Consider the following 22,524-nt stretch of genomic DNA (forward strand, 5'->3'; position numbering starts at 1 on the left):
CAGCTGACCACACCATACAACATTTTCTAGGAAAAGCATAGGATGTATTTTTTATTTAGCTACAGGCAACTTCCCGAAGACACCCAGCATCAGTCTCAGTTGGCTCCTCCATTTCTTTCCGGGGCTGAAGCCACCTGGTCAGGACTCGTAGCCGAGTGAACACATATGGTATCACCTTGTACCCGCTCTCAGAGCACAGAAAGCACCTGGTACAAAAGATGATTCCTATGACAAACACCATGTATATCTCAACTTACATTTTGCCTGCCGAGGGAATTCCTGTAAGAAAACTCCAAGGGCCCAACCAAATTCCAGCAGAAAAATGTCATGACCTGGAACTTCCAGTAGACTGCTTTGAAGAGCTTGCCCTTAAAGTGAATCAGGTCACAAAAGCTCTGGCCTGGCTTTAGAATTTAGAACTTTTGGCCAGGCGTGGTGGCTCAAGCCTGTAATCCCAGCACTTTGGGAGGCCGAGACGGGCGGATCACGAGGTCAGGAGATCGAGACCACCCGGCTAAAGCGGTGAAATCCCGTCTCTACTAAAAATTACAAAAAACTAGCCAGGCGAGGTGGCGGGCACCTGTAGTCCCAGCTACTCAGGAGGCTGAGGCAGGAGAATGGCGTGAACCTGGGAGGTGGAGCTTGCAGTGAGCTGAGATTCGGCCACTGCACTCCAGCCTGGGCAACAGAGCAAGACTCCGTCTCAAAAAAAAAAAAAAAAAAAGAATTTAGAACTTTTGAATGACACACACAAGAATAACCAAGTTAGCTGTATGGATGGCTATGAGGGGCACACACAGCCTGGTCACCAACTGAGGAATGGAGAACTCAAAGGGAGGAACGGAGACTCCGCCACGCCTCAGCACTCACAGTGGCAGGGCGGACGAGTTCTAATAAGAAGGGCAGTTTCCTCTGACAGGCCAGAATCTGAAACTAGGCATCAGGTGAGAGCGCCCTGGAGTAGAGTGGGCTAGGGGAAGGGGATGGGGCATGCTGGTGGTGTGGGTGTGGGTGTGGCAGCCAGGTCTCCAGTGGCTGCAGGATCCTGCCCTCAGCCCAAATGGCTCCTGCTTGAAAAGCTGCGGTGGATCTAAGTGGCAGCTACAGTCCAGGCAACTAGCTTCCTCCGAAGCGAGGCAAGACAAGGCAGGGCTGAGAAGCCACCCAACCTCTGTTCCCAACGAATCCATTTCCACGTCCCTGCTTCGCGGTATGACACCCCATACCCTGATGCACATCTTGTGAAAAATCAAGATGAGAATAAAAGCTCAGGAGAAAACTTTGTGAAGACTGTTGTCAATGTAGTCAAACTGACTCTGAATACAGACACCTTCCACATCCTGCACTTACTCATGCAATTTCATTTACTTTTGGGGAGACAGGGCATTTTCACCCCAGCACGAGTCTACTTACCACCCCTTTTTGGCTCAATGCCCTTTTTGGCTGCCTCTGTTCCAGACATGGAAGAGAACTATGAAAAGGGCTGGGGCCACCCCCTTCATTCCCAACTAGACTCTGCACAGAGGCAGTAGCTCCTCGCAGCAGCCTTGCAAACATCTGCACCGGACCCCCACGCCCCTTGTGTACAAGGGACTGTACAATAACCATATAGAAGGCGAGGAAGGGCCCGCAACTTGCCATTTACCAACAAGCTGAGGGTAACTGGCTGAGCCTTCCTATCTGTAGCAAAAAGTAGGCCTTGGAGTTCAGAAGTAGAGGAACTGTTATTTTCACTGAGAAGGAAAGCTTCCTCCAGTCAGCTGCCGATTTTTCTATGGAATGAGAAGGAGCGGGAACCATGAAGGAAGAGCTTGGGAAGTCAATGGGACCGAGACGGAGGGTGAAGTTCAGGGGGAAGAACTCAAAGGGGGAACCACAGCAGCCCTCTCCCCATTCTCAAGGCGGCACATGAATGTTCTGGAGATGAACAAAGGGCAGGAGGGAGGAGGGGCATGGGAGAGCTCCAGGGCAGCTGCTGTGTAGAGGAGCAGAGGGCAGGCCCACATGGAGGCCACAGCAAGAATTCTAGCCTGAAATCATGGTGACGAGGCCAGTGAGCAAGCAAGTCATCTGAGTAGAACGTAACAGAAAGCTGCTCCACCGCACTAGAAATCAACGAGGGGAAAAGGGCAAAAAGGGATTAGAGAAACAGGTTCAAGCTAATTTTCCTACTAACATTTTATGGGTTTCTGCTATTAGAAATAATTCCTTCACTACCTACGTCAAAGGGTTATAAGGATAAATAAGTTAATAGGCGTAAGTACTTAAAAAAATAAAAAGCATGCACAAATGCAAGGATTTTTTTAATGGAAAATAACGAAAAGCCTTTCAAAGGAATCTAATGTTGCCCTTTGATGGACGGTCTATGGTCTTTCTCCCTTATCAAAAACAATTCCAACAGGAAGCTCTCTGCATAGAACAGAGCCATGAGAATAAGGCCTCATTTACACAGCTGCATGAATTTAGATGCTTTGTTAAAACCGCATCTTCTATGGCTGATAACCTCATAAACTACGGCTCTAAACACTGAGAGTTTTCATTGCCTTCAGGTTAGAAAGTCACTAAGTCAAAAGGGGAATAATAAAATTAGCTTAACCGAAGTACAAAATTCGTGGATGGACTCCAGCTGCAAATTTTCCTCTGTAACTTTCCTCTGAAAGTTATTTCATGGGCACTGGACTGCTGTCTTTTTCATATTTGTCAACTGCTGAGGGAATGAGTTTTCGTGAATGAGAAAATTCTCGTTAGGGCCGAAGATGGTGGCTCACGTCTGTAATCCTAGCACTTTGCGGGGGTGAGGCGAGCAGATTGCTTGAGCTCAGGAGATCGAGATCAGCCTGGGCGACACGGTGAAACCGTCCCTACTAAAATACAAAAGAATTAGCCGGGAGGGCAGTGTGCGCTGGTAGTCCCAGCTACTCCGCAGGCTGAGGCAGGAGCATTGCTTGAACCTGGGAGGCGGAGGTTGCAGTGAGCCGAGATCACTCCGCTGCACTCCAGCCTGGGCGACAGAGCGAGACTCCATCTCGGAAGAGTCAGTACAAATAACTACTGCTTAGCCAAACTTACTGCTTGTTTTCACTGCTGAAGAGTAGTTACTGCAGGGAGTCTAGTGTGGCCCTAACTTGCTGGATGGGGACTCATGTGGTGGGCGGAGGTGCTGGAGGCTGGATGTCTACAGTGCAGAGTTTAGGAACAAGGTGCGGGAACAAGGTCAGAGCGGGCCCCTGCGGAGCCCGGTGCCCTCTCACGGTCAGGCAGCAGGCAGTCAAGGTCCCCTCTGGGCATCTTCCCTCCCTGGTAAGTGGTTTGGGAGGCAGCCCTGCTCCCCGGGGAAAATTCATGTACAGGTGACTTGAATGCAGTTGTTTACAGTTCCTGGGTTTAACTCTGTCAAGTACTGCATTCATATCCCATAGTCGGAACAGAAGTGTTCAACTCTGTCAAGGTTACTTAAGAATGAGAAGAATAAGCGGTATCTGACATTCCAAGTGAGGTTCAAGTTTGTCTTCAAGAAGCTCCTAGAAGTTTCTGACAGGATTTTACATGGCTAGCAGCCACACCTTCTTCTCCCACCCCTGGGCTGGTCCTTATTTGCTCTGTGACTCCTCCTCCACTCAACCCATAAAAGCCAGAGTGCCCCCACAACACGTTCCTGGGGTGTGATGAGAGATACTGGTTTTCCTGCCCGTTCCTGGCTCCTCACGGCCCTGGTTAGTCTTGTTAGAATGCCAGGTGTGTGAGCCTCAGGGGTACTAGGACCCCACCTTCTCCTGCCCTCCTTCCACTCCATTCCTCCCCTCTCAGTCTTGCTGACGGTGGGTCTTAAGACCCTCCAGGAGAGTGTCCCCCCCTAGACCCAGGGGGAAGGAATGCTGATGTCATGAAGCTCCCATAAAAACCCAAGAGGGCGGGGAGCTTCCTTGCCCCTTCCCCATACCTTGCCCTACGTGTCTCTTCATCTGTATCCTTTGCAGCGTCCTGTATAATAAACTGATAAACATAAGGGTTTCCCTGAGCTCTGTGAGTTGCTCCAGCAAATTAATCAAATCCAAACAGAAGGCCAAGGAAATCCCACCTTGAAGCTGGTGGGTCAGAAGTTCCAGAGCCCAGACTTGCTGCTGAGCCCTCAACCTGTGGGCTCTGACACTATCTCCAGGTAGGTAGTGTCAGAACAGAATGCGGGGACACCTAGCTGGTGCCCGCTGCTTGGTGTGTGGGAAAGTCTTCTTCTGTGTTGACTGTTGGCGGTGAGAGCAGAGGAAACATGAAGTTGGAGAGCTTCTCCCTACGCAGTCCCCAAGCGCTATGACCTGCTCTCATGGCCTCAGAAGTCATTGGCACACCGCTGGTTCTCAATCTACATCTCTGGTCTCTGAACCCAGACCCATTCTTCACCTTTCAACCTAGGACTTCTTCATTTGAACATCTCAAACTTAACATACCCCAATCAGAAGTAATCACCCCCTCCCAGACCTGTTTCTCTGCCTCTTCCCTCAACAAATGGCACCACCGCACCATTGTCCCAGCGCACAAGCTAGAAACCTAGGTATCACCCTCACTTCTTTTTCCCCTAGGTCCATGCACGATTAGTCACCAAGACCTGTGGATTCTCCCGCTTGCCCTTTCTTCTGTCCCCTTCTCCGTTCCCAAGCCGCACTCAGTTCTGCCACTTCCCTGCCTCTAGTCTTGGGTGTAGGGTGTACTCCTGTCTCCAGCATCCTCTCTGCTAAAGGCTGGGGCCATCACTTGAAGGCACAGATCTGATCATGCAACTCTCCTCCAGTGGCTTCCATCTGTCCTCAGGATGGTGCCCAAATGCCTCTGCATGATCTACAAGGTCACTACAAAGCAACCTGTCCACCACTCAACTCTCTCTGCCCACTGCCCCTTTACACTCCATCCTATTGCTCTCTCCAAACTCCCCTACCCGCTCTCCTCTTCCGCCCACTATTTTCTCCTGCTCTTCGCACATGCTGGTACCTTGAATACTCTCCCTCCATCCCCCATCTCCTGAGGGTCAAGGGCTGGCCCACTACTTGCATGACCCTTTCTCTGGGCAACCTGACTGCCCTGATTGCCCAAGCCTAGGCTGGCTGACTTCTCTCAAATCCCTTGCTGCTTTTTTACTAAGTTCCGCCTGTGAGGTTTAGGTACTGTGCCTGTTGGCTTGCTGCACCTTCAAGTGCTAAGCAGGTGCTGTGTTTCACCCACAGCCATATCCCTCCTCAGCACAGGCCTGGCGCAAAGCAGACACTCAAAAACATTTATTAGAAAAGTGAATAATCCTGCATAAATGCTACTGATGAATCTAGCTCCCTGCAAGTCAATGCATTTCACAGATCCAATAATTCTCTTGATAACAGAACAATTAAGATGGTTAGAAAGGCTGGGCGCAGTGGCTCATGCCTGGAATCCCAGCACTTTGGGATGTGGAGGCGGACGTATTACCTGAGGTAAGGAGTTCAAGACCAGCCTGGTCAACATGGTGAAACACCATCTCTACTAAAAATACAAAAATTAGCTGGGTGTGGTGGTGGGTGCCCGTATTCCCAGCTACCCGGGAGGCTGAGGCAGGAGAATCACCTGAACCTGGGAGGTGAAGGTTGCAGTGAGCCGAGATCATGCCACTGCACTCCAGGCTGAGTGACAAGAGCGAAACTCCATCTCCAAAAAACAAAAAGATGGTTGGAAAGACCTGGATTAAAACATACACACACACCCCCCAGTGGTGTTTCAGTACTGACAGCACATTTCTTCAAGAGCTAAAATACTTGGTTTTATAAATATCACCTAAGTATTATAATCATCTGAATCCTACCCGGAAATGATATGAAGTTTAACTTCAACAGCACTCAAAGATGTGCCCAGTAACCTTACGCCAGGACTGTTTGCCCAAAGATACTTCTTGCTTGCCCACAACTGACTTGGGTGTCATAATTAGGTAAGTTATGAAATGGCAGATTATGAAATGGTTTCGTTTTACTTGGTGGCGGGGACAGATAAAGAAATTCTATTTACACCTTCTCAAGCTTAGCTACTTCTTACATGAATTAGCTACTATTTTTTGGCATCACAGTATATTTTTAAATGAAAAACAAACAGCATCTCAGTTCAAGTATGTAGGTCTGAGGCTACAGTTTACTTTTCCTTCAGGTTTTAACAACTCGATAGAATTTATAGATGGTCTTTTTCCCTTCATTCATCACAGTAACTGAAAAGCTACTGTCTAAAATTCAATTACCAACTAGTCTACCTGCATGCTACATCTTTTTCCCACTGCACTTCAATAAAGCTGTCATTGCAAACAAAAACATAAAAGCGTATGGGACAGATCGTCTGCTCTGCTGTTTAATTTCACAGAAATTCTTTTTTTTTTTCTCTTTGAGACGGAGTCTTGCTCTGTTGCCCAGGCTGGAGTGCAGTGACGGGATCTTGGCTCACTGCAACCTCTGCCTCCTGGGTTCTAGCGATTCTATTGCCTCAGCCTCCCGAGTAGCTGGGATTACAGGTGCCCGCCACCACGCCCGGCTAATTTTTGTATTTTTGGTAGAGACGGGGTTTCACCATGTTGGTCAGAATGGTCTCAAATCCCGACCTCAGGTGATCCGCCTGCCTCAGCCTACTGAAGTGTTGGGATTACAGGCGTGAGCCACCGCGCCCGGCCCCACAGAAATTCTCTAGCTTTTAAAAGCCATGGAAGCATTCTAGGTAAGTTGTTAACCACTAACGGGAACAAATTCTCCTTACACAAGCTCAGGCACATTCAAGGGGAGCGAGGCCTGACATGCATCACGGGAAGACACAGCTCTGATCTGGCAACTCTACCTTTCTACAAGCGTCCGAGCTCCGGGGTGCCCGAGTACCGACAGCCAAAGAACCACAGCATTTACACTTTGCCAGATAAGGAATCGGCTCTGTGAAGGTGCGAAGAACCAAATGCTAGCGATTAATGTTCCAACAACGTGAAAACTTCCTGCAACTCGAAATCCTCAATGGAAACTCTTGTCGAATCCTTCTCGAAACCAAATTAACGATGACTTGTTTCTACAAAGGCTACTGATTTCAGGAAACTAACGTATAACTCGTCGCCTTAAAGCGCCTCTAAAAGCATCCACGACGGTTAAAGTCGCTGCTACTACGAGACGCTATTTATTCAGCGCCAAGACCCAAGCGCCATCGTGGATCACCCCATTCCTGGCCACGGCGACCCTAGGGAGCGGGTCCTAGGAGCCTGCTGGAGGGCGACCGCTGAGCCAGCTGAGCCAGCTGCCTCTCTGCTGACTGAGGGGAGGCCAGGCTGCCTGCAAGGGCGGGGAAGGGGCCCTTTCCGCGCTTACCAGGGTGAGGGCCACCTCCAGCATGGGGGCGAGGGCCAGGGTGCCGTGGAAGAGGGGGATGCAGTCCACGAAGAGGGTGTGGTGGGCGCCCGGGCCGCCCAGGGGGAGGTGCTCCTTACGCGGCTTCTGCTTCTCGGCCACCAGGAGCCCGTTGACGGCGCAGTGCGGGTACTTGGCGCCGTGCAGCACCATCTTGCAGTAGGCCTGGGTGGTCAGCTTCACCCCGGGCATGCTGACCCGGGAGGGCCCCGAGGCCCCTGGGCGCGCGGCTGAGGCCTAGACCCGCTGCCCGGCCGCGCGGCGCCTCAGCCGAAAAGCGGGACGAGTCGGCGGTGATTGATGGCACGACCGCGGGCTGGTGGGGGGCCCCTCAGGCCCGGCCCCGTTCGTGCCTCGGCTCCTCGAAAAGCGACTCGCGCCTCTGGGAAGCCGCAGCCCCAGATCCCACTCGCGCTTCTCGCCCGGCGCCGCCGGAAAGCGGCCTCTCCAACGCCTGCCGGAAAGCAGCCCGGCCCGGCATTTTACGACGTTCTCAGCGCTACCCTTTTCCGCTCCACGGTGACCTCTGCGCGGCCGGGTGCAGGCGGAGTCTTCCTCGATCCCGTGGTGCTCCGCGGCGCGGCCTTGCTCTCTTCCGGTCGCAGGACACCGGGCGTAGAGGGCGGTCGCGGCGGGCAGTGGCGGCAGGTGAGGCAGGAGGTGGCCGGTGCGGGGCCGCAAGGCCGGGCCGTGTCGGGGGGCCGGGAGCCGTCGAGTCTGCACGCCCGCAACGTGGTCGCCCGGCTTCCGCAGGAAGCACTGAATGGGCCTCGGAGCCAGGTGACATTGAGGCCGGCCCGCGGGGACTCCGGCCTCCGTGGCTCCAGGCTCGGAGGGCCGTCCCGAAGCGCCCGGTCCGTCTTCGCCAGTCGCGCGGCGGCTGCGGGCCGGCCTCGGGCACTGACCTTGGGAGCGCCCGCTGGCCGAGGGCGCGGGCTGTGGGGAGGCGGGCCCGCGCTCTGTACCTGCATCCTCCGCCCTTGCTCCTTCAAAGGTCCCTGCAACCCCTCCCGGGTTTTGCGGGGCTCCCGGGCGGCGCTCGGCTTCCTAGCCTGGAGGGCACCAGTTGTTTCCAGTTGTTTGCTCACGCATAGGCTAGGCCCAAGGAGAGAAGTTAGACGCGGGCGTTCAGCCCTGACGTCATGCTTGTTTATTCTGCCCCGAGGAGGATATTTTCCCACATCACCCTCACCATTCCTCCGAAGGGTCGATTTAAAGGGGGCGGTGTAGGGTAGATGGACCTGAATCGAGGAGGACCGGGGTGAGGCGGGGGTCTACCAGGTTTTCCGCTCTCCTCAGGGATTGGAAATTGACCGGGGCTGTGTTGGCAGCCTTCTCCAATTTCCCCTTCTAGTCTGTGTATATGCGGTACTAGGTTTTAAGCAAATACTCAGTTGAATGTGATGCGTGCCACCATCCCTGTGAGCTGTTATCTCCCCCCACCGCCCCCTGAAGAATGGAGCCTGTAACGGCAGCACAGTGCTTTAATGATCTCTAACTTTCTCACTGTCGCCTTGTTAACTTTTTTTCTTCTTGCCTTTTTTTGTTTGTTTGAGACGAAGTCTTGCTGTCGTTGCCCAGGCTGGGATGCAGTGGCGCGATCTCGGCTCACTGTAATCTCTACCTCCCGGGTTCAAGCGATTCTCCTACCTCAGCCTCCCAAGTAGCTGGCATTACAGGCGTCCACTACCATGCTTGGCTAATTTTTGTATTTTTAGTAGAGACGGGATTTCACCATGTTGGCCAGGTTGGTCTCGAACCCCTGACCTCAGGTGATCCGCCCTCCTCGGCCTCCCAAATTGCTGGGATTACCAGCGTGAGCCACTGCGCCTGGCCTTTCCTTGTTTTTTTAAAAAGACCAATGTTCTGTTAATTACCTGAAGCTCGTATACATTATGGCAGTTGATTTATAATGAAGCTCCTTAAAAGCATGCGAACTACTAAGAAAAACCTCATCCTAGGTTATTTTGTGAATTCAAAGACAGTAATAAAGAATGGATCATTTGCTTTGGGGAGAAGCAACTAAAAGAATTTAATTCCAGAATGCTCTGGGGCAAAAAGAAGACTCATTCCTTGCTGTTTGCCCTTATTCATAGAGAAGGTGTACATTTTTATCTTTCAGAATGTTGGCTACCAGGGTATTTAGCCTAGTTGGCAAGCGAGCAATTTCCACCTCTGTGTGTGTACGAGCACATGGTAAGTGTGACTTTTCTTACTTTTGAATAGGCTGAGCTAATTTCATTTTGCTCCTGCTGTGTATAAGGCCTTGTGCTGGAGTTTTAAAGACCTTGGTTTGGCTCTTGAGGGTCTTTAGGGGAGATACAAATATTCTCACAGGGCCCGGTTTTAGATTAAGAAGTGTTTAGGAATCAAATTGAATCTTTTCTGGATCTTTGGTGATACCGATATTTCCCCCCTTACCCTTCCCTTCCTTTCCCCTTTTTTAAGCTTCAAGATCTACCCCTTTCAAAAGATCTTCTGCACCAAAACTAACCTTAATGACCTTCCTCCCCACCTTGCCCCCACAACTCCCAACCATTTGCATCACGTCTGTTTACATTATAGAGACAATGGAAACGAAGGAGCCTGGACTTCATAGCCTGAGCTGGGTTTTCATCTCATTTCTGTCAAGGACTAGCTACTGAAGCTTAGGAATCTCTTTGCTCACCTGAAGTGTATGGACAGAGCTTAGTTCTGTGTCTGGCATACAGCACGTTTAGTTTTACATGTATCTGGCATCTGTCTACTTTATACCAGACACTGTTAGACACCGAGAAGAAAAAGATGAAATACACACTCTTTCCAGGAGGCTGTTTGCAATCTGAAGAGGGACAGATGGATGAAGACAGTGTTTTATTAAGAGATGGCTCCTGGGTAGAAACATTTAGCCCGATGTGGGGTTCAGGGAAGGCTTTGGAAGAAACTCTCCATGTAGACTCTGTAGAGTGTGCACCCTGCCTGGTTAGAGCTGGTCTTGCCTGCCTTTCTGATCTCATTACTGACTATTGTGCTCGAAAACCAAAAACCACCATCAGAACCACCCCTCCCCACTTGCTCACTGCCCCAGCCCCCTGGCCTTACTCCATTCCTCCCGTAGAGCCCTGAGTTGTGGATGGCCACTTCTGTCTAATCATTCACCCTCAATACAAATGTGCTTTTAGAACAGCCTCTCCTGACCACCCTTTGTCAGGAAGCTCCCTGTCACTTCACCTTGCTGTGCTTTTCCTTATAACACTGGATGCCTCATGAATGCATGTCTATTTGAGTATCGCTGTCTCAGCCTGTTAGAGTGTAAGCCTTTTGAGGCCGGGGACCCTGCCTATCTTACTCGTTGCCGTATCTCCAGCACACAGGAGGTAGATGAAGACGAACCGCAGGCTCTTAGACAAGTCTTGTCTGTTAACTTTTTTTTTTTCTTTTTTTTTTTTTTTTGAGACAGAGTCTCGCTCTGTCGCCCAGGCTGGAGTGCAGTGGCGCGATCTCAGCTCACTGCAAGCCCTGCCTCCCGGGTTCACGCCATTCTCCTGCCTCAGCCTCCCAAGTAGCTGGGACTACAGGTGCCCACCAACTCGCCCGTCTAGTTTTTTGTATTTTTTAGTAGAGACGGGGTTTCACTGTGTTAGCCAGAATGGTCTCGATCTCCTGACCTCGTGATCCGCCCGTCTCGGCCTCCCAAAGTGCTGGGATTACAGGCTTGAGCCACCGCGCCTGGCGTCTGTTAACTTTTAACTTATGTAAGTCACACATGAATAATACATGAAACTGTTCTCAACCTAAGATATTAAAGCAGTCTAGAATACCATCAGCTGTCACTGAAGTCAGTTGGGATATTTGCGTGGTGATGCACCTGAGTGAGGAGCGCCCAGATATACCACATCTCCCCAGGAGAGGCTCAGCAGAAATCCGTCCATGTTGAAGCAGTGACAAACATTCATTAGAATCTGGAGTCTGTTTTTCTCTCTCTTTAGAAGAAATGTTTGGTATATTAACCATTGCTTTTCCCTTAATTGCTGGGGGACCAGGCCTGAAGCTCTGAAGAAGCCCTGAAACCATGAATTGGTCATTATTCTGGAAGATGCAATTTTAAGGTTTGCATGCACCAAGGTTTTGAAGGTTTACATCCTTATAATAGCTTTCCTACCCCCCAGTCTCCTTGTCATGGTATTTACAACAGCTTTACAAGATGTAATTCATATAACAGTCACCCATTTAAAGTGTATGCTCCAGTGGTTTTTAGTATATTCATATGAGTTTTGTCATTAGCAGCACAGTCGATTCTAGAACATTCTCCTCACCCATATTTACATTTATTTTTAATAACTCTCGTGTAAGCTGTTTTAAACTTTAGAAACCTCTGGGGGGTGCTGAACTTGATAAAAATATTCAGTATACAAATGTTCTTTATAGTTCACTCATCATTTTCATAGAATTAGGGTTTTAAAATTAGAAAGTAATTCAGGCCATTTCCACCTCATGTCCCTCAAATCCCACCTCAGTTTTGGGATGAGGTGTCAAGTATAAGTTTGTAAGCACACTAGTCATTTGCATGGCTAAGATAAACGTGTAGAGAACTCTATATATGACTTTGCTTAAAGCTGAATGTTGATTTACTGTTCACATGATTTGGGAGATTTTAGTCCCTGGGACTGAGCTAATGGAGTTAAAGCATTGTTGTGGGCATTGTACCTCCAGACTAGTGTGTAACACAAAGACTTCTTGCAGATGTAGGACAGAATTGGAGAAACAGCTTCTAACAGTGGGATGACTCTCAATACAACCAAGCTATTCCTTACCTTTCTGATTTCTGAACTTTTTCCCTCATGATACCTGTTGCTTTGAAAGCACTAAAATATCAGAAGCAGATAGAGCAGAAATCCTCACTCAGATCTTCCTGCCTCCTACGTGTAATAGTTTGTGGCTTGCCTTGTTAGTTTTGTGTGTTTCATTGCGTGTATGTGAGTATGTGCACATGATTTCCAGAAAGGAGAAGCGCACGATATTGCCCGTGCTCTGTGACTCCTGAGTGCACGCTCCCTCTGCATTCGGGCTCCTAGGTCGGCCTCATCCTGTGGACGTTGCCCCTTGTTTCCTGCCATCCACACATTCCTGATGACCTCCTGCTCTACTCTTTCTCCAGAGTACTTTTTCCAAACATGTGATTTGCACATTTGTTATGTTTATTGTTTGTTCTCCACTTTTAGAACTGTAAGTGCCACTAGGCAGGAATGATTTGTTCACTGATGATCCCACATCTCTAGAACTCTGCCTTGCCTGTAGAGGGTGCTTGATAAATACGTTTTGAATGAATGGCTGCATGATTCTCATTCCTAAGAGCTAGCACGATTTCTCACTCAGTCCTGGTTGGACACAGGTTCCCTGGAACGGTGCTGTCGTGGTTATCTTTTCACGTGTCTTTGTTTTTGAACTTGAAACGCTTTCAATGTTTTATTGTTTTTGTTCTTCCTCATTAGTTTGAGTCCCTTGCAGATAGGCTTTCATTTTGTCCAGTCTCCTGTTCAGGGAGCCCTGAAGGCCTTGGCCCACGTCTGCAGGTAGCTGTTTTTTATTTTTATTATTATTTTTTATTTTTTATTTTGAAATGAAGTCTCGCTCTGTCGCCAGGCTGGAGTGCAGCGGTGCGATCTCAGCTCACTGCAACCTCTGCCTCCCGGGTTCAAGCAATTCTTCTGCCTCAGCCTTCCGAGTAGCTGGGACTATAGGTGTGTGCCACCATGCCCGGCTAATTTTTTGTATTTTTAGTAGAGACAGGGTTTCACCATATTAGCCAGGATGGTCTTGATCTCCTGACCTCATGATCCGCCAGCCTCAGCCTCCCAAAGTGCTAGGATTACAGGCATGAGCCACCGCGCCTGGCCCTGTAGGTAACTGTTAATATAGGAAGTGCTGCCTCTGGGCACCTTGGCCCCAGGATTCATTAGTAGTTGCCCCGGTGGGTTTTTGTTGGCTGTGATGAAAAGTGCTTCTGTTCTGCCTCCACCACACTCCTGCAGCTGTTTAAACAGTGGCTGTGACCCCCTGAGATGACCCAGGGTTTCAAGGTGTGCACACGTGTGTGTGTTTCGGTTTTTAGAAGTATCACCTTGTGCGTGACTCTCAACCTACATGGATTTTCAAAGATGTATTCAATGTGTTTTTCAGAAAGTGTTGTGAAGAGCGAAGACTTTACGCTCCCAGCTTATGTGGATCGGCGTGACTATCCCTTGCCGGACGTGGCCCATGTCAAGCACCTGTCTGCCAGCCAGAAGGCCTTGAAGGAGAAGGAGAAGGCGTCCTGGAGCAGCCTCTCCATGGATGAGAAAGTCGAGTGTGGGTATTGAGGGAACTCACAGGCGCGCCCAGCAGCTCTAGGAAGTGTGTGTGTGAGAGCCTCTGCTCACTTCTGGGCCTACTGTCTAGAGAACAGTCTTGCACAGGAGGGCTGCTCTGCTCGGTTTCGGGGTCACTGTCCCAGGGCCCCAGTTTTTGTGCTCTGCCAGCTGATGGGATCTTTTGCTAGGCCCCCTTCTCTGTGCTGAGTGGAGGTAGCCTCTCAGCATATCTGCTGGGTAAAACATTGTTTACTGTAAATTATTGAAAGAAACTCAGCAAAATGCATACTGTTTGGTATGAAAGGGGCATTAAAATAATGAGATTAAATAGACCCTAACACTGTAATTCAAGTAAGAAACAATTTTGCAGTTTTAATTTCCACCTAAAGCAAACTCCATATATTTTCTTCCTTCCTTTCCCTGTCACATGCCTGCCTGGGCACGTGTGCGCACGTATGTGCATGCCCATGATGTGGCCTGGGTTGGTGTATCCTTCAGCTCTGTGTTTCCTCCCTCACAAGTGTGGTTTTGGGGAGAAGTGGTTGAACATTGCAGAGGAGGGAGCTGCTGACCTTTGTGCCTGTAAACGGCTGTCCTCTCTGCCCCCAGTGTATCGCATTAAGTTCAAGGAGAGCTTTGCTGAGATGAACAGGCGCTCGAATGAGTGGAAGACGGTTGTGGGCACTGCCATGTTCTTCTTCGGCATCACCGCGCTCATTGTCATGTGGGAGAAGCGCTATGGTGAGTAGAGAGGGAGGAAGGCATGGGCGCCTGGACTGGGGCTCCAGCCTGCAGTGCCCAGTGGTGGGCTGTGGGGGACCTCCACACCTTGAGGCCATGAGATAGGGACTCCATTCCAGAGTGCATCTCAGGATTGTTCTCCAGGCCTTGGTGACCTGGAGAACTGAAGTGGTGGGAGGTTAGTTTATAAGCCAGCATCTGATTATTCAGAGTTGACTATGCGTGTTGGGTGGTGAAATACCTTGACTACTTTGGACAGCGCACCATGTTTTCAGTAGCGGTTTATGTGCTCACCCGTCACTTAGCAAAAGATGACCTCGTGAAGGTTCGAGCACGGAGAAGGGGACTCCTTTAATGACTGTCTCGACTGCTGTGAGGACCGCATCTCAGCAGCCGGCATCTGGGGGTCCCGACCTGACCGTTGGGGTGTGGACATTGCTGAGTTGCTTGCTCGTGGTAGCAGCTCTTCCCCGAGGTTCTCTCTGTCCAGGCAGAACAGGCATTTTTGCGTTCTGAATAGGTATATTCTCGTACTTTTGGTTTGAATGTGGATGTGGGTTAATAACAGACCCGAATCGATTTGATCTTCCAGGTCACCTCGGGCTCTGTTTGTTAGATCTTGTTATCCATCGCCTTTAGAGAGGACCTTCTGCTTTTAGCTTGTTTTGTTGCTACCTTTTTACAAACAAAGGGATAATTTTAAAATGTCAATGGTTGCCAGTTGTCAGAAACCGTGTGTTTGAGCGGGTGTTGAGTGGTAGGTGGCTCTGCTGATCTAGTGGCTGGTATGTTGGGAGGATTTAATGTGTGTAAGGGTTTGGCGTAGAAACAACCTGTTGACACCTTGCCCATAACCTGTCTCCCACCGTAGTGTACGGCCCCCTCCCGCAAACCTTTGACAAAGAGTGGGTGGCCATGCAGACCAAGAGGATGCTGGACATGAAGGTGAACCCCATCCAGGGCTTAGCCTCCAAGTGGGACTACGAAAAGAACGAGTGGAAGAAGTGAGTGAAGCTGGCCTGCGCCTGCCTCTGTCACCTCCATGCAACTCCATGCCTATTTACTGGAAACCTGTTATGCCAAACAGTACTACTGCTAATAAAATGACCAGTTTACCTGAAACCCTTTGTGATCAGTTCTTTAATGATACCTAAATGAAAGCTAATTAAAACAATAGGTTTCTCCCAAGGGTCTGGAGTTAATATATTTTGGGTGCAAATGAAATGGCAAAAATCTAGTATCTTAAATTGTGTAAGGGGACATTATATAAAGACTGAAAATGTAGAATCCCTTGATGTAGGAAATTTGGGGTTTTTGGCAAGAGATCGTTATGTAAGTAAAATCTCACACTCCTGTAGGCACACCGGCAGGAGTTACCACAACCCTTTTTTTTTTTTTGGGAGACAGAGTCTTGCTCTTGTCGCCCAGGTTGGAGTGCAACAGCGCGATCTTGGCTCACTGCAACCTCCACTTCCCCGGTTTAAGCGATTCTCCTGCCTCAGCCTCCCGAGTAGCTGGGATTACAGGTGCCCACCACCATGACCGGCTAATTTTAGTATTTTTTAGTAGAGACGGGGTATCACCATGTTGGCCAGGCTGGTCTTGAATGCCTGACCTCAGATGATCTGCCCGCCTTGGTCTCCCAAAGTGCTGGGATTACAGGTGTGAGCCACCGCGCCCGGCCTATGAACCACTTTTCTTCTGGGGCTGTACCTCCCTCCCTGCAGTTGTCACATTGGCTAGGGTGAGGGCCACCAGCTCAGGGAGGACAGCCCCACTCTGAGCTCTGACTGAGGTGTGGGTGCTGGCCCCGTCTCCCTTGGACTGCTTGTGGCCTGCTGAGCTCCCTGGCTACTCACAGCTCTTTTATCTAAAAAGTAGTCACAAGGCCAGTGTCAAAGCGGTGGTCTTATGAGCATCATCCTGGCCCCTGGCAAGCTGTCTCCAGGACTTACCCTGTTACCTGTCCCACCCAAGACCAGTTCCCAAACTGCAGACCCTGTCTGGAGAAGAGAACACATCTTTAAATGCAGCCTGTGTGCTGAGAGTAGCAGAGATGGCTGGCAGAGAGGGGTCTCCTGCCAGCACTGGTGGGTAGGAATGAGGCAAGGGGAGAAAGTGGCCCCAGAGAAGCACAGCTGTAGCCAGGAAGGGAAAGGGGCCCCTTAGAGCTTGCCCAGAGGAAGTGCATGGGACAAGGACCTTGGCTGGCTGGAAGGTTTGGGCTAAGTTCAAAATCAAGAGCAGGTCAAATACACCCCAATCGAGTGTCTTCCAGTGCTGTAGAAACGCCCTTGATCCCTTGTTCTCCAAGGACCAGCTGAGCCCCCTGGGAGAGTGGGATGTGGGGGGCTACAGGGCCTTGTGGAGTCTTGCCATGAGAACTAGTGCGGACCCCTTGATGGCTTAACTACAAAAGCCCACACTGCCCTGTGGGGGATGCCATTTTCAGTTCCTTGTCCAAGGGTGGGCTCCTGGGGGTGGTGGGGGAAGCTGAAGTGGTTGACCCCGGCCCCACTGGTCCCTGATCCTGGTCCCTGCCTGGCTCTGGTGGAGTCACCTGCCCAGGGCCAGGCAGCAGGTCAGGCTCATCACCACCCGCATCTCCCTCAGGAGAGGCCGGGAGGAAGGAGCTGTCACCCCAGATGGAGGCAGAGATGTCTGCCTGTGGAATCGAGCCTGCTGTACAAGTCCTCTGCTTTTAACCTGGAGTAGCTCTGAGTGAGTCCTCTTGAGAATAGTCAGGCTCTTCCTGGCCTTTCCCTCCTACTGCTTAGGAAGCTGTGCTCTCGACCTTGCTAAGAGAATTGCCGTTTGTCCATCAGATTCAGATTCCAAAACATGGCTGTCCAACCTGATTTTGTCCTCACGCTCAAAAAAAAATGAAAATCTCTTTACTGCCATTTTAGTGGGAATTTGGGAGGCCGCAGGGGTTCATGGCTGGATTCAGCCCACGATCCTTCATTGGTCACCCACGGGCCATGGGGATGTGATGCTGACCTGACTCCAGGTGCTCACTTTCCCAGGCTCACAGGAGATAGCAAGCAAAACAAATACACAGAGAAGGAGAGGATCCAGCAGGGTGGAAGGAGGGGGCACAGGGAGAAAAGGTTATGGGTGGGGGTTGGTTGGGCAGCTGTCACTGAAGAGGTGACATTTTGGCTGAGACTTGAAGATGAGATGAGCCACTCATGCGAAGCCTGAGGGGAGGTCGGACTGGCAGGTGGACACAGCACCAAGCATGCATGGAGGCACGACGCTGGAGGCAGAATGGGGCTTGGTATGTTCAAAGGACAGCAAGACGGCTGCCAGGCAGAAGCACTGTGGGAGGAGGCAGGGTGGGGGCGCGGCAGGGGTCCTCAGATGCCAGGGCACGTGGGCCGCAGCCCGCAGGAAGAGGAGGACGGAGCTCTTTCTGAGTGTGTGTGTGGTCTCATTTCACCCCTAGACTGTCCCTCCCAGGGTGCTCAGGGAAAATATTGAGGCTCCTTATTGAGGCATGAAATTGGAGCAGGAGGACTCTGAGCAAGGTGAGCCCTTGGAACAACCCGGCTTAGCTCACTGGAGGCAAGAGGGGGCCCTGTCTCCCCAGGCCCGGGCCTCAAGGGAAGATGCCTCAGATAGGAGGCTCCTGACCCATCCAGGGCCTGCATCTCCATGTGGGGCCATCACAGAGACCTCGCCCTTCAGCCTAACCTTGAAACTCCTTGAAATTTAAGATACTCCGTCCCTCTGTGTTACTCTTCTTCCTTCTGTGCTCATCTTCCTCCCAGCTGGCAGTTTTCTACTCTCCAGAATTTAAAAATTCCCGGACAGGCATGGTGGCTTGAGCCTGCAATCCCAGCTACTTGTGAGGCTCAGGTGGGAGGATTGCTTGAGGCCAGCAGTTTTTGTTGTTGTTGTTGTTGTTGTTTTTTGTTTGTTTGTTTGTTTTTTGAGACGGAGTCTCACTCTGTTGCCCAGTTTGGAGTGCAGTGGTGTGATCTCAGCTCACTGCAGCCTCTGCCTCCTGGGTTCAAGCAGTTCTTCTGGTTCAGCCTCCCGAGTAGCTGGGATTACAGGCGCACACCACCACACCTGGCTAATTTTTGTATTTTTAGTAGAGGTGGGGTTTTGCCATGTTGGCCAGCTGGTCTCGAACTCCTGACCTAAGGTGATCCACCTGCCTCAGCCTCCCAAAGTGCTGGGATTACAGGCGTGAGCCACCATGCCCAGCTGAGGGCTGCAGTTTTGAGACCAGCCTGGGCAACATAGCAAGAACCTGTCTCTTACAAAAAAAAGAAAAAGCCAGGCGTGGTGGCTCATGCCTGTAAGCCCAGCACTTTGGGAAGCCAAGGTGGGCGGATCACGAGGTCAGGAGATCGAGACCATCCTGGCTAACACGGTGAAACTCGGTCTCTACTAAAAAGTACAAAAAAAATTAGCTGGGTGTGGTGGCGGGCGCCTGTAGTCCCAGCTACTCAGGAGGCTGAGGCAGGAGAATGGCGTGAACCCGGGAGGCGCAGCTTGCAGTGAGCCGAGATCGTGCCACTGCACTCCAGCCTGGGTGACAGAGCAAGACTCCATCTCAAAAAACAAACAAAAAAACAAACAAACAAAAAACCAAAAAAAGCAAAGAGGGGAGGGGGTTCCAGGAAGATGGTGGTAGAGTGTTTGAATTTCCCTGAATCCCCATGTAAAGACAGAATAACCAGATAGCAAAACCATAAACTCAGTGGACAATACTAGGTGAGGAGATAGTCCCACAAACCCCTCATGATCTGCAGAATACAAATGAGTGGGGACAAGTCACTTGCGCCACAGTCCGGCACAGCATCAACTTGGGTGCGGTAGGATGCGGAGGGAAGCAAGGGGACAGCAGGTGGACCTGGGACACAGCAGCGGGACACTCGCTGGGAAGCACGGCGACCCTCCTGTGAAGCTGAGAGGCCGCCCCCTGCAGAAGCAGGTGATTGTGAGGCTTCTCAGTGGGTCCCAAAGGGGCTGGAGCGCTGTCTACACCCACCCTCCCAGGCTACCGTCCCCGGGCAGGGACCCACACTGCAGAGAAACTGCTGGGAGTGGAAGGGGACTCACCAGGACAGGCAAAGAAAGCAGAGGCAAGATCCAGATTCCCGTGGGGAAAGTGTAGAGCCCGAAATCCCAGAGGCCAGGTCCATGCTTTTGAACCTCAAAAGCAAACAACCCCAGCAGGGAGCTCTTGTGAGTAGAAAAGTTTTCCTCAGCCCCGCCTCCTTCCACAAGTGCAGGAAAGTGAGTTTGGGCTGCAATGAAGAATCTGCGCTGTAATGGATTGAAATCCCTGGGTGGAGAGACAGGCAAAGCAGCAGGAGAGCATGGGCAGGGCTCAGAACGAGAGCAGGGGACATGAGCTGGGGCTGTGGAGAAGGAACCATGGCACAGGGACGGAGACATGGCATGGCCCGGGCCACGTGGGTTTCTATTCCTCGGTGAGCAGGTCTGTGCAGACCCCACCCCCAAAGGCTGAGGGAGCCCAGAGGCTGAAGAAAGAGGCTGACAAATTCAGTTTCTCTGAAATAATTAATTAGTTAATTAATTTTTTTTTTTTTTAAGATACAGGATCTCCGTCTGTCCCCCAGGTTGGAGTGCAGTGGTGCAATCATTGCTAACTGCAGCCTCGACCTCCTGGGCTCAGGTGATGCTCCTGCCTCAGGTAGCTGAGTAGCTGGGACTACAGGCATATGTCACCAGACTCAGCTAATCTAAAATTTACATGTGCAGATGGCATCTGGCTGTGTTGCTCAGGCTGGTCTTGAGCTCCCGGCTTTAAGCGATCCTCCCACCTGGGCCTCTCAAGGTGTTGAGAGTACAGGCGTGAGCCACTGCACCTGGCCAGAAATAATAGGAACTTAGGAACAGCAACAGGGACTTACGAACAGATAGTGGCTCCCCATCCCTGCCTTCCAGAAAGCCATCTTTATACAGCAAGCGTTTAGGGTAAAGACATGGGCGGCTGATCACACCTCAGACTTTCTTGCCAAAACTCGTTACCACTGGGGAGGTTAGATAAGCATCTTTGGGAGGGGTTATGAACGCCAAAGGCGCTGTTTAAAGACTTTCCTGCAGAACAGCTTGGTGCGCAGGAGTCCAGAATTGGGCATCATGACAGTTTTGCTTCAAGATGGCATCACTCTTGCCATGCAACAGACTGCCTCCCTACCGCTTCCTCTCCCCCAGGTTGCCTGCAGGCACTGCTGTTGAGATGCCCTGAGGTGGCAGCTGCATGAGGGAGCACCAGGCAGCCACTCAGTGGCAGGTGGGTGACATTAGACCCCCCCCTCCAGGAGAGGGGCCGAGATTTGTCCTCCAAGAATAAGCCCATATTCAGGAAATGGAGTTGCCTTCCCTGCACAGCACCGTGCATGCGTCATTTGCTGCCTGGGCATCCCACACGTCACTCTAATCAAGAAACTCACTTCACAGCCAGAGAGTAAAGGGTTAGGGCTCATGCTTCAGTGGTGAGGACGCCACTGGCCTCCCCGTTGCCCTCACCGGAAGCAGCCGCCCAGTTGAAGTGGTCATCCCGACACTCCATGACAGGCCAGTGAGCGCTAACCCACTGAAGAGACGGGGCGCTATTCCACCCGACGCAGTACATTATTTTGTAAAAAAAAATACCAATTTTTAAAATTGTGGCAGAATATACATAAAATAGAATTTCCCATTTTAACCTTTTTGTTTTGTTTTCATTTTCTTTCTTTTTGAGACGAGTCTTGCTCTGTTACCCAGGCTGGAGTGCAGTGGCGCGATCTCGGCTCACTGCAAACTCCACCTCCGGGGTTCATGCTATTCTCCTGCCTCAACTTCCCGAGTAGCTGGGACTACAGGTGCCCGCGACCTCGCCTGGCTAATTTTTTTTTGTATTTTTAGTAGAGACGGGGTTTCACCGTGTTAACCAGGATGGTCTCGATCTCCTGACCTCGTGATCCGCCTGCCTTGGCCTCCCAAAGTGCTGGGATTACAGTTGTGAGCCACTGTGCCTCGCCTATTTTTTAGTAGAGACAGGGTTTCACTATGTTACCCAGGCTGATCTCAAACTCCTGGGCTCAAGTGATCCTCTTGCCTTGGCTCCCCAAAGTGCTGGGATGATAGATGTGAGCCATTGTGCCTGGCTGCCTATTATTTTTTTAGAGACAGGGTCTCTGTTGCCCAGGCTGGAGTAGCAGTGGTGCAATTGTAGCTCACACTTGCAGGAATTTTTTTTTTTTTTTTTTTTTTTTTTGAGATGGAGTCTTGCTCTGTCACTCAGGCTGGAGTGCAATGGCACCATCTTGGCTCACTGCAACCTCTGCCTCCTGGTTCAAGTGATTCTCCTGTCTCAGCCTCCCAAGTGGCTGGAATTACAGGCATGTACCATCACAGCTGGCTAATGTTTATATTTTTAGTAGAGATGGGATTTCACTGTGTTGGCCAGGCTGGTCTTGAACTCCTGGCCTCAAGTGATCCTCCTGCCCTGGCCCCCCAAAGTGCTGGGACTACAGGTGTGAGCCACTGTGCCTGGCCACCTATTGTGTTTTCAGACACAGAGTCTCTGTTGCCCAGGCTGGAATGGCAGTGGCACAATCGTAGCTCACGTTTGCAGGGTTTCTGTTTACCATTTCTAAACATTTTATCTGCTGGTTTGGAGGTCTTGATTCCCAAGGGAATGAATAATTCTACCAGGAGACAGAACAATAGCTCTAACGAACTAGGAATTGAGATTGCCACAACTGTTTGGGGCTCTTCCTGCCACTGAACCATCAGGAAAAGAAGGGGGACTTCCTCTCCTACTGTCTGGAGTGAGGGATCCTGCTAATCAAGGGGAAAATGGGTTTGTGCTACACAAATGGGGACAGGGAAGTCTATGTCTAGAACCCAGGGGATTCTCTCGGGTGCCTCTTAGAACTTTGCAGTCCAATCGTAAAAGTTAATGTAAAGCTACATAAACAGAAGTTTTATAAAAATCACAGTAAGGCAGAACCACTCAGGATTTGGATCCTACATAAATGAAGATTTGGGTTAACCCATGATGTGAAGAACCCCAACCAGCTGACACCTGGATAAGGGCAAAGGAA

General features: G+C 50.6%; 2 protein-coding genes and 1 long non-coding RNA gene across 11 annotated transcripts in view; 2 read left to right on the forward strand and 1 right to left on the reverse strand.

The window, feature by feature from the left end:
• The window catches only part of EMC8 (ER membrane protein complex subunit 8), a 22,105-nt gene extending 14,222 nt beyond the window's left edge, over positions 1–7,883 (reverse strand). For 2 of the 4 annotated variants that reach the window (XR_003117003.1, XM_025369462.1), the window contains exon 1: positions 7,341–7,817. Coding sequence is in view for 3 of the 4 variants with exons in the window: in XM_025369462.1 (XP_025225247.1) it covers positions 7,341–7,571 (231 nt within the window). In the remaining variant the exon portion in view is untranslated. Of the gene's footprint in view, positions 1–7,340 lie in introns of all 4 variants that reach the window. The other 2 variants (XM_025369464.1, XM_025369463.1) reach the window with 2 other exon arrangements.
• Positions 762–1,281, forward strand: LOC112613731. The gene is made up of 2 exons (XR_003117004.1): positions 762–944; positions 1,056–1,281. It is a non-coding gene; the product is annotated as an uncharacterized LOC112613731 (long non-coding RNA).
• Positions 7,842–15,571, forward strand: LOC112613728. 6 transcript variants are annotated; one of them, XM_025369467.1, is made up of 5 exons: positions 7,842–8,027; positions 9,481–9,575; positions 13,539–13,706; positions 14,318–14,449; positions 15,321–15,571. In XM_025369467.1, exons 2-5 carry the CDS (start codon positions 9,503–9,505, stop codon positions 15,455–15,457), a joined length of 510 nt encoding a protein of 169 aa, XP_025225252.1. In that variant the 5' UTR covers positions 7,842–8,027; positions 9,481–9,502; the 3' UTR covers positions 15,458–15,571. The 6 variants fall into 6 exon arrangements, with proteins under 6 accessions (XP_025225252.1, XP_025225255.1, XP_025225251.1 ...); XM_025369470.1 differs by having other exon boundaries at positions 9,502–9,575; positions 15,042–15,571; XM_025369466.1 differs by having other exon boundaries at positions 9,502–9,575.
• The last annotated feature ends 6,953 nt before the right edge of the window (positions 15,572–22,524 follow it).

The sequence above is a fragment of the Theropithecus gelada genome, chromosome 20 (assembly GCF_003255815.1).
Source record: "Theropithecus gelada isolate Dixy chromosome 20, Tgel_1.0, whole genome shotgun sequence".
Taxonomy (NCBI): Eukaryota; Metazoa; Chordata; class Mammalia; order Primates; family Cercopithecidae; genus Theropithecus; species Theropithecus gelada.

What these genes read in the sequence shown, in the direction of transcription:
- LOC112613728 (XM_025369465.1), top strand. Translation starts at nt 13,421, where the DNA reads ATGACCCAGGGTTTCAAGGTGTGCACACGTGTGTGTGTTTCGGTTTTT. An exon ending in CATGGATGAGAAAGTCGAGT is followed by an intron (nt 13,707 to 14,317) that starts GTGGGTATTGAG and finishes CTCTGCCCCCAG; the next exon opens with TGTATCGCATTAAGTTCAAG. An exon ending in CATGTGGGAGAAGCGCTATG is followed by an intron (nt 14,450 to 15,320) that starts GTGAGTAGAGAG and finishes CTCCCACCGTAG; the next exon opens with TGTACGGCCCCCTCCCGCAA.